This window comes from Tupaia chinensis, unplaced genomic scaffold (genome assembly GCF_000334495.1).
Source record: "Tupaia chinensis unplaced genomic scaffold, TupChi_1.0 Scaffold000527_1, whole genome shotgun sequence".
Taxonomy (NCBI): Eukaryota; Metazoa; Chordata; class Mammalia; order Scandentia; family Tupaiidae; genus Tupaia; species Tupaia belangeri.
Window position 1 is genome coordinate 3,542,024 of NW_006160040.1, and position 11,121 is coordinate 3,553,144.

The window sequence follows — 11,121 nt, forward strand, 5'->3', positions numbered from 1 at the left end:
AACCCCAAAAAAAAAAAAAAAAAAAAAAAAAAAAGAAAGGTGGAAGATGTATATAAAATTTAAATAAGTAAAATTTGCTAGAAAATATTAAAAATGCAATACTGTGATTGCTAGGACCTCAGAGGAGGAGAGAATAAAGGGTTATTATTTAATAGGTACATAATTTTAGTTTAAAAAAATGAAGCTCTGGAAATGAATGATGGTGATGGTTGCATAACTAACGTTATTGCACTGTACACTTGAAAATAGTTATAATGCTAATTTCTTTTTAACGGTTTGCTATAGGGCACAGGTGCTCACTGGTGAGAGACAGAGGTGAGAAATCACCCCCAAGGGGGGATGGCCACACTGCAATCACTATTCTCCTTTGAGAGTCTTGGGCAGGCATGTATACATGCCCTGAGTGATTTTCAGGCCACCAAGTTTGAGACTTGAACCACAGCCAGCCATGTGAGAGTCTAGCACCTTAAACCCACGCCACCTACTAGTCCCTCAAAATGACAAATTTTATATTATGTATAACTTACTATACACACAGATGTGCACGCATACACACACACACACACACACACACACACACACACACAGAGAATATAGTGTCTTCCCAGATGGACGAGCTCAGTATCACGAACATGTTGAGTCTTTCCAAATGAATTTAAATACTATGCAATTCTAACAAAATCTCAGAATGGTTTATTAAAGTTTGATTAATTTATTGAAGTTGTTCCTAAAATTCATTTCATGAATTTATTCAATAAATTATGTTGAGACAGTTAAGAAGTCATCTGGAAAAAAATTGCTGGAATTATGTCTCACGCCTCACACCAAAATAAATTTCAGATGAATAAAAGATGTTCACCATGAAAGTACTAAAATGACACCATGAAAGTACTAAAATTAATCACAAGAGAAATTTTTAAAATAATCTCAATTTGATAAAAGCCTTTCTAATGTGAACAAATATTATAAGCCATCTAAATGAAAATGGTAAATCCAGCAAAATGAAGGTTTTCTGGCTATCCCTGTGGCCTAATGGTTAAGGGAGTCAGATTCCACATGGCTGACAGGCTGTGATTCAAATTCTGGCTTGAAAAGCATACAAGGCGTGTGTGCTGAAAATCCTGACAGGATGGAGAAACAGAGAAGGGATCGTGATGTGACCACACCCCATTGGGGGTGTTCCTCACCTCCCATCATCCCACACCATCTCTCTAATGCTCCCTGGTGAGCACTCTGTCCTCTGGCAATTAAAAACATAATTAATATTTTCTTCATGATAAAAGAAAACCATGATAAAAAAAAATACAAAGAAAAGAAACTGGGGGGAAAAATTGTAACAGCACAGGAAAATGCTAATTTCCTTAAATACACTCATTAGGGTCGGCCCTATGCAGCACAGTGGCTAGGTGCCATTATACTTGGAGAAAGCCAGATTGTTGGAGCAGGCAGGTGGCGTAGTGGTTAAGGCCCTGGACTCACACATGCCAACCAGGCCTAAGTCCCTGACTTAGCAGCTTGAAAATCATGCCGGCTGTGTGTGCATGCGTGTCCAAGATTCTGAGAGGGGAATAGAGGAGAAGGGCCTGCAGGGTGGCCATCTCCCCTGGGGGGTAATTTCTCACTTTCTCTCTGTCTCTCCAGTAAGTGCACACACACTACAGCAAAAATCTCTTCAAAACAAAGAAAGCCAGGTCACACATGGCCTACCAGAGTTCAAATTCAGACCCTGTTGGCTTAAAAACTACACTGGGCACACATGTGTGTGTCTAGGACCCTAATGGGAAAGAGAATTTGAGGAAAAAGGATTGCAGTGTGACCAGAACCCACTGAGGGGTGTGTCCTTTCTCTCGTTCTTTCATGAACAACACTGGCATTAAAAACAAACAAACAAAAAAACCCACGTTCATGAAAACACTAGTCTCTTAAACTGGATAGTATTTGGTAAATACTATCATTGAATACAAAAATTTCCATTTAAAATTTTGGGATCAGCAGTTAGTGTAATGGCTATGTCGCCGGACTCCCATGTAGTCGACTGCGGTTCAAGTCCCAGACCTGGTGGCTTAAACTCATGCCAGACGCATGTGTGTGCGTGCCCAAGATCCAGAGAGGAGAATGGAGGAGAAGAGATTGCAGTGTGGCCATCCTCTCTGGGGGGTGATTTCTCGCTTTCTGTCTCTCTGTCTTTCTCTGTCTTTCTGGCAAGCGCACGCACCCTATAGCAAAAACTTCTCCAAAAAAAGAAAAAAAAAATTTAACGCACATTAATCCACTAAAGGTTCTGAAGTCATTTAGTAAAGCATTTCCTGACCTTAGTAGAATACTAAATCTTTTTTTTTTTTTTGCTATGGGGCATGGGCATACACTGAAGAGAGACAAAGACAAGAGAGAGAAAGAAAAATCACTTCCTGCCCCTACCCCCAGGGAGGATAACCCCTGCAACCCTTTCTCCTCCATTCCCTTCTCTGGGCATACACTGAAGAGAGACAAAGACAAGAAAGAGAAAGAAAAGTCACTCCCTGCCCCTACCCCCAGGGAGGATAATCCCTGCAACCCTTTCTCCTCCATTCCCTTCTAGTGGTTTTGGGTATACACACATACATCTGGTGTTTTTTTCAAGCTGCCAGGACTTGGACTATAGAGTCAGTCATACTTAATTGCTATAAAAATACCATAATAAGTTGGAATTACTCATTATCCACTTGTACAGGGCATTTTAATTTCAATTCTCAAATATAAAATACCTGAATGTTATGCTCGAAGCAGGTCAAGGTTTGATTAAACAGACTGAGGAAATACACTGTGCTGTTTGATAATTCTTCGCTGCTGTTCGATAAGCAATCTGTCAAAACAAAACCCAAAAAGTATATCAATACATATCAAACAATTACACGCTGTCACTTCTCTCACAAGCTATCATCCTGTTTTGAGGTATTGTAGTTCTGTATTCAGACAAGCATTAAGAACGCCACATAAAAGAACTTTCCACATACATAAAAGCTTACCCCCTTTGCATTTCCAAAGTGGTTTTTTTTAATTATACCATTTTCATAAAAACCTTAAAATAATTACAGATTCTCCTCTTTCTGTAAAAACAATATACCAGGGCCGGCAGGTGGTGTGGTGGTTAAGGGTGCTGGACTCCCACATTGCAGACCATGGTTAGAGTCCTGGACCTGGTGGCTTGCTTTCTCACACCCACCTGCACGCTCTGGTCAAATTAAAATAAATCAGTAAAATTTTAAGATAAAATAAGATAAACATAAAAACAATATAAAATAAATAAAATTTAAATTGACTTTTGATGGTACAAAGTCATAATTGTGAATATCAAATACTGCCTGAATAGTCTGGCCTCTGTTCCTACAAGTAGTCATCTATTTCCACCTCATTCTCCTAGGCTCCCTGCCCTCTTTTCTTCCCACTAGTCACGATCATTTCCAACCCTGGGCAGCCTCCACCTACTTTCTCTACACCCAGTTCTGCTTACTGAAGACTACTATGGAAAAATCCTAAAATTATTACAATGGGACCCAATTCAAATTCATGTTTTCTGATAATAGGGGCATGAAACAATCCTTATAGGTGTCCTACTCATCTCTCCACAAGGGAAGTTCCAAACATTTCTCTAGTATGCAGCCCCTCTCCCATCTCCCTTAATTCCAACAGATAGCTTGAAGGCATATCCACCTTACTGAGAAATCCAGGGCCACCTACTAGGCTCTCTCTCAACTGGGAGTGTACAAACAACACAGGAAGTGCTTACAAAAATGCAGAAGAAAAGTGGCAGTGAGAACAGAAATAACTGGGTGGAGTTAAGGCTGGATGGGTAGGCACTAAAATAAGGTGCACTCAGGGATCTCCAAGTACTGTGACAACTACCTGCCATTACAGTGACGACTAACATTTGCTGAGCACTTGTTTATGCTCATACTTAAACACAGCCACTCGCTGAATTCCTACAGTTCTGTGAGGTAAGAACTACCATTCTCCATGTTGTAAACATGGAAGAGAGGTTCAGAGAAATTAAAGAGGTTGCCCAAGGTCACAAAACTGATCAATGAAACCGGAATTTCCACTCAGTCTGACCAGTGTACCTGCAGTCTCAATCAGCACAAAACAACATACTCACATCTCCATTCTAAACCACTGAAAAGTTCAAGACTCAGAGTGAACCGGCATGTGCCATCCCACTCCTCATAGACATCTTACACCACACAGGGATTCGGGCAGTTACTACCCACTGGTCAGAGCTGGCACCTGAGGAGAAACTACCAGGTAACAGAGGGGAACTAGCACATTAAGTAAGACTCCTTAGTCCAAGTGGGTGGATGAATTACAAACGGGCACGTGCACCTCCAAAAGCCAAGCTGGAATTCAGACCTATTCACCCCCCCACAGACCTCGGAGCAGGCCTGCCGGCACCCCGTGCACATGGGGCCTCTGCACAGACCTACTCCTAGATTCTTCCCCTCTCAACTAGCACACTCTACTTTCTCTGCAGTTACTGTCTCAAAGGTTCGAGTCCTGCTCTAAATGTTCATCCTGTTGTTTAAAAATTTGACAGATTGCTCTACAAATTAGAAAACTTAAGCCAGAAAAATAAGGTAATATTCTGAGAACCATACACCAAGTTAGAAAGAGATTAAGATACAAAAACACAATACTCCCAATTAAGTATTCTTTTATGTCACCTTTTCTTTACAATTCAAATGTTACTCTGTCAGCTTTCACAAAGTTCTTTTTTTAAAAAAAAATAGAACATAAGCTCATCTTGCGATAGGGCGTGTACACTTGCCAGACAGACAGAGACAGAAAGCAAGAAATCACCCCCAGAGGTGATGGCCACACCACAATCCCTTCTCCTCCATTCTACTCTTGGGATCTTGGGCACACACGCACACGTACCCGGCTTGAGTTTTTTTTTTTTTTCCTTTGGAGAGATTTTTGCTACAGGGCGTGTGCGCTTGCCAGACAGACAGAGACAGACAGAGAGACAGAAAGCGAGAAATCACCCCCCCAGGGTGGATGGCTACGTTGCAATCCCTTCTCCTCCAATCTCCTCTCGGGATCTTGGGCATGCACGCATACGCGCAGAGCATGAGTTTTAAGCCACTGGGTCCGGGACTTGAACCACGGTCGACTGCATGGGAGTCCAGTGACATAGCCATTATGCTAACTGCTGGTCCCCCCGGCTTGAGTTTTAAGCCACCGGGTCTAGGACTTGAACCACTGTTCACTACATGGGAGTCCAGTGACATAACTGTGACACCATCTGCTGGTCCCAACCCCTCTTAAGGCTGTTTCAATATCACCATGAAGTTGCCCTGAATCCTTTCAGGGATGAAGCAGAGCAGATATAAATAAAAACAAACACAGTTCCACATATAAGGAATATATAAGGCTAAGAAGACTGAATAGATTTTCAGTTTTGCAGGAAAGTGGAGGGAGTACTTCATCACAGCAATTGCACACCTGTGTAGTAATAACCCGTGTCGTGACAGCTAACACCCAATATAGAGATGAGAGGGTTGTATCTCTGGGTCGCCTGCAAAAGTAGTATACAGTGCATTACTATAAGACAGCAAGAGCAATTTTCTCTATACGAGATACATGATTAAAATACATAGTATCTTTATAAAAAGATAACTCATAAAGAAAGTTCCTCTGAAGAACAAAATAACTTTATTTCTTTTACTAATAGCCATTGACTTTTCATTTAAAATAATCTGAAAATTAAAAAGCTAATATAGACTGGCCATCTTGTTGAGTACTGCATTAATGCAATGCAGTCGAAATTTTTCAACGATCATCAGTGGTGTTATAAAACACAAAGGAATTAATTTATATAATAGATTTAAAATGTCTTCATTACTTAATAACTCTGACTTCCTAATTCAAAACAAAGAAACTCCAGTAAAATTCCTTCTATCCTTTTGCAGGAATTGAGAGCATAAGGTTCTACCAATGACAAGCTATTTATTTCAAAAACTAGTAAGTTAAGGAATATTAGATAACGAAGCTTCCTATACACAATCCGTGAAGTGGCCATTATGAATTTTCCTCATCTCGGATAATCACTGAAGCCTCATCAAGGACAGATTAGCATAGCTTCTTTCTCAGTGGAGGGCTTGGGCATCAGCTCAAGAGGCAATTCTTACAGGTGTTAAAGATTCCCGTTAAGACTTTACATAGGAACCTACCAAATTATCAAACAAAAATTAAGCATCTTTAAAGTATCTGACATCTATTAGGAGTTTGTATAAAGATCTCTGCTTCTGCTCCAAACTGGTTTTATTAAAAAAAAAAAAAAAAAAAAAAAAAAGAGAGAGAGAGAGAGAGAGATCACCAATTTCTTAAAAAATAGAACAAGCTTCAGAAAACAGAACTAGAAACTCTGTACCTGAACAGCCTAATTAAGTTTAATAACCATGAAAACTAAGACATTTTAAATTATAATATACAAATAAATGAGTCTAATGCTTAGTATATTCTACCTAGGTAAAATAAGAGAAGGAGGGCTTCTGGTTAGGTGCCCTTCTGGTTAGCCATTAAGTTTATTCATTTTTAAAGCACCAAGACACAGTTTGTACGTACTAAGTGAAAGGTAATTTTCCTTTGATGCATGAGAACACATATGAGGATTACATGGTGGCTCCACAGCACCATTCTGTTCATAAACTATCACCCAGATCACTATAGATAAAGGTTTCTCATAAAGGGACCAGCAGTTGGCATAATAGCTATGTTGCTGGACTCCCACATAATCGATCGTGGTTCAGGTCCCGGACCTGGTGGCTTAAACTCACGTTGGGAACGTGTGTGTGCGTGCCTAAGATCCTGAGAGGAAAACGGAGAAGGGACTGTGGCGTGGCCAACCCCCCTGGGGGGTGATTTCTCGCTTTTTGTCTCTCTGTCTCTATCTTTCTGGCGAGCGCACACGCCTTATAGCAAGAACCTCTCCAAAAAAAAAAAAAGGTAAGAGTGGGTTTGCAGTTTATAAGAACAAGAATCTGGTTATGGGGGGGGGTATCTTATTAAAATAACACATTACATTAGATAATGCCTTCTAAAGAACCAGAATACTTTACCATAAAACAGTCTCATCAAATCTTGTTACTCTGCTAATTGCTTAACTACGGTATATGCAAGACAACCAAGACGGGTCTAAATAGCAAGGCTATTCCCATGGCAACAATATGCTTCAGATAATAGCCTTAAAGTCCTGTACAGGAGAAATCTTTAATACCCTTTACTTCTTAGCAATCCTTTTCTACAAGGAAGAACTAGTTTCCATATTATCTATACTAGGAGTAGAAAGAGCTGAGCTTTTAACACTTCTCTTAACTTTACATCAACTTCCAATAATCGTTTCTTACCAGACTCATGGGAGTGGTCCATGGATGGCACACTCTCCTGTATCAGACCCCCAGTTATCTTTTCATCAGCTAGAGGCAAAATGCCAACCCTACTTCAAACTAAGTCAAGCAGAATGGAGAGGAGGTTTTAATGATATTCTAATAATGTTTTATCTTTTGGTATTTAAGAAAAAAATTTTTCTAATTGTCAGAGGGTGTATGCACTCACCAGAGAGACAGAGAAAGGGAGCAAGTGCTTCGAAATTTTTCCATCCTGTTGGGACTTTGGGCATGCATGTACATGTACCTGGTATGCTTATTAAGGTGCCAAAGCTGGGATTCAAACTATGGCTGGCCATGTGGGATCCAGCTCCTTTAAACACTAGACTATGGGATCAGTCCTTCATTTAAAAATATTTTTTTTTTGCTTTAGGGCGCGTGCGCTCGCCAGACAGAGACAGACAGAGAAACAGAAAGCAGGAAATCATCCCCCAGGGGGGATGGCCACGCCGCAATCCCTTCTCCCCCATTCTCCTCTCGGGATCTTGGGCATGCACGCACACGCGCCCGGCGTGAGTTTAAGCCACTGGGTCCGGGATTCGAACCGCGGTCGACTACATGGGAGTCCAGCAACATAGCCATTATGCTAACTGCTGGTCCCTAAAAATATTTTTAGTAATACTGGGTCTGGGACCAGAAGTTGGCGTAATGGCTATGTCACTGGACTCCCATGTGGTCGACCACGGTTCGAGTCCCAGGCCTGGTGGCTTGAACTCACGCCAGGCACATGTGCGTGCATGCCCAATATCCCAAGAGGAGAATGGAGGAGAAGGGATTGTAGCATGACCATCCCCTATGGGAGGGGATTTCTTGCTTTGTCTCTCTGTCTCTTTCTGGTGAGCACATGTGCCCTATAGCAAAAACCTCTCATTCATACATACATACATAATATTGGGTCATCAGTAAAATTATGATGTGTTTTTCTATGCAAAAATGCATCATGACTTTTCCGAAGACCCACTATCCAATATTTTACAAAGAATTCTAAGAGCCTCTGATATGGTCTGGCTGTGTTTCTCAGAATACATGTGTTGAAACTTAAAAGCCAATATGAAAGTATTAAGAGATGAGGTCTTTAGGAGGTGATTAGGTCATAAAAGCTTCTCCCTTGTGAATGAGGTTAAGGCCCTCACAAAACAGACTCAACACTGCTTCCAGTCCTTTTTGGCTCTTCTGTCACGTGAAGATACAGCAGTAGTTACCTTCTGCTCTTTCCATCCCTCTGCCATGTGAGAATACCCTGACAGGACCCTTTATGAGAAACAGGATTTCACCAGGCACCAAACCTGCTGGCATCTTGATTTTGGACTGCTCAGTCACCAGAACTGTGAGGAATAAACTTCTGTTGTCTATAAATGACCAATCTATGGTATTTTGCTAGAGCAGCACAAATGGACCAAGATAGCCCCTTAAATGCACTTACAGGAATTTTTACCCGTATAATCATAGTTTTGCATGTACTGGCAAAGGGAATGAGAATAGTCAAATATCAAAACATATAAGCCAGGCCAGCTCCATGGCTGACCACACAGTTCAAGTCCCAGACTCAGCAGTGAGAAGCATGCCAGGTGCACCAATGTGCGTGCTCGTGATCCTGAAGGGATGGAGAGATGGTGGAGAGGGATTACAGCATGACCATGTCCCATAGGGAGTGCTTAGTGCTTTCCTCTCCCCTTCTCTCTCTCTGGTGCGTATATATGCTTTCTATTAATAGCAACAAAAAAAATTATATATATATAAAATAAAATATTGGGTTGTCAAAAAAGTCATGACACAGCTTTGCATAGAAAAAAGGTGTCATGACTTTTCTGACACTCATATCTATACTTTACATACTGAATTATTTGATCTTTACATGTGTGTATATATAATGTATAAATACATATATTCCTACAAAATAGATCACACATTGATTTAAGACTCACTTAAAAAGCAAATTTATAAAGAAATCAGTGGTCCATGTTCTTCTGTAATTTTTTCTCTTCCCATTTTACCTTTCAGATACTAGGCTAAATGGACTCCATATTATTTACCATTAAAGATCCTCACTGCTGGCATCACTTCTGAGCTTTGTATTTGCAAATTTAATTGTTTAATAATTAAAGTCTTTCACACAGGTTCTGAGGAAACTGATCAGATTTTCTTTGTGTTAAAAAGGCAAGTAATTGAGATATTCATTTTTGAATATTTATATTGTGATTTTTGATGACAGCATACTAGGTAAACTTCTAACTGGGCTCAATGACTGTCTCAGTCCATTTTTTGCTGCTCTAAACAGAATACCTGAGACTGGGTAATTTATAATGAACAGAAACTCATTAATTCATTTATTTGTAAATTAACAATTTATTGACTTACCTAGCTTCAAAGATTCCAAAATTCAGTAAAATACAATCTGGTATCTGTACTACTGAACTGTAACTGCAACACGAAGATGAAAGAACCACTTACTTGCACAATTTGCCTCCTTCCATGTATTATTAAAAAACTCAGAGAGAACCAAAACTATTTGCATTCTATCTGCCATTAAGAGACTTCTGGCACAACTCTGACTCTCTGAAGTATTCTGTAACAAAAAGAAGATAGAAAAATATAATCTATGTTTAGACTTTTTGCAAACAACTTGAGGTAAAATCTTGTTTAAAAAATTAAAATATTATAAAAATTTAACACTTTGATATAATCAGATAATAATGACATTAATAACAACAATGGTAACAGTAGTAATTAAACAATTATGGCACCAGGATCACTTACAAAGAAGGAAAATCTTTGCTTCTTAAATAAGTATTTATTCCTATAGGAGGAGTTCAACTACTTAGGTCTAAATCACTTGTGTGTCATGTTTCTTTTTTTTTTTAAAGAATTATTTTATTTAATTTTATTTATCATTATCAATCTTTTAAATTTGCTATAGGGCACCAGAGAGAGACACAAAAGTAAAGTGAGAAAGCAGGCCACCAGGTCCAGGACTTGAACTGCAGTCAGCCATGTGGAAGTCCAGCACCTTAACCACCATGCCACTTGCAGCCTAGTTTGTTTGTGTCAAGTTTCTTACTTTCAAATCAGGAAAAAGAATTACAGAAAGCTATTCACCCACACCCCACATGACTGATCAGTTTATCTCCAGATAACAAAAATGTGCTGGTTTTTTTTTTCAGTTTTGTTTCTCTTATACTATCAATTTTTCTATGATGAACATATATTATCTATATCATTTTCTAATCTGGTGGGTAAATGATCATATATCATTTAGTTTCATCTTCTGGGCAAATTTTTGGTTCAAAGTATTGTAATCCACAAGAAAACGTGACACATCAGGTTTAACCAAATAGTTTGTACTTAGAAAAACATGCTTTTCAGGGACTTTAATAATGAAAGAAACTTATGCCATACAAATAATAAACCCAAGGTACTAAGTTATGTGATCCTCACCGATTTCCTTTCCCTGGTGCCTCACAAGGAATTAAGTACTGCTCGTATCCTCACCCTTCACCTTTTAAAGTTATTTGACTCCTACGACTTACCAGCCACTGTAAGAATCCAGGGTTTTTGGAGACATTAAAAAGCATAAGAGAATGCCATCAACACCGGGACTTCAAGGATCTCTCCACAGACAAACAGATAAGAAGTTACATGGTGTTGGGACCAGCAGTTAGCGTAATGGCTATGTTGCTGGACTCCCATGTAGTCAATTGCGCGT

The 11,121-nt window shown here is 39.6% G+C and overlaps 1 protein-coding gene across 1 annotated transcript in view; it reads right to left on the minus strand.

Moving 5' to 3' along the window:
* The window catches only part of OSTM1 (osteoclastogenesis associated transmembrane protein 1), a gene marked incomplete at its 5' end in the record, with an annotated part of 29,355 nt that overhangs the window by 12,080 nt on the left and 6,154 nt on the right, over positions 1-11,121 (minus strand). Inside the window, 2 exon segments of the mRNA XM_014591062.2 lie at positions 2,745-2,842; positions 9,870-9,984. Coding sequence (XP_014446548.1) covers positions 2,745-2,842; positions 9,870-9,984 — 213 coding nt within the window.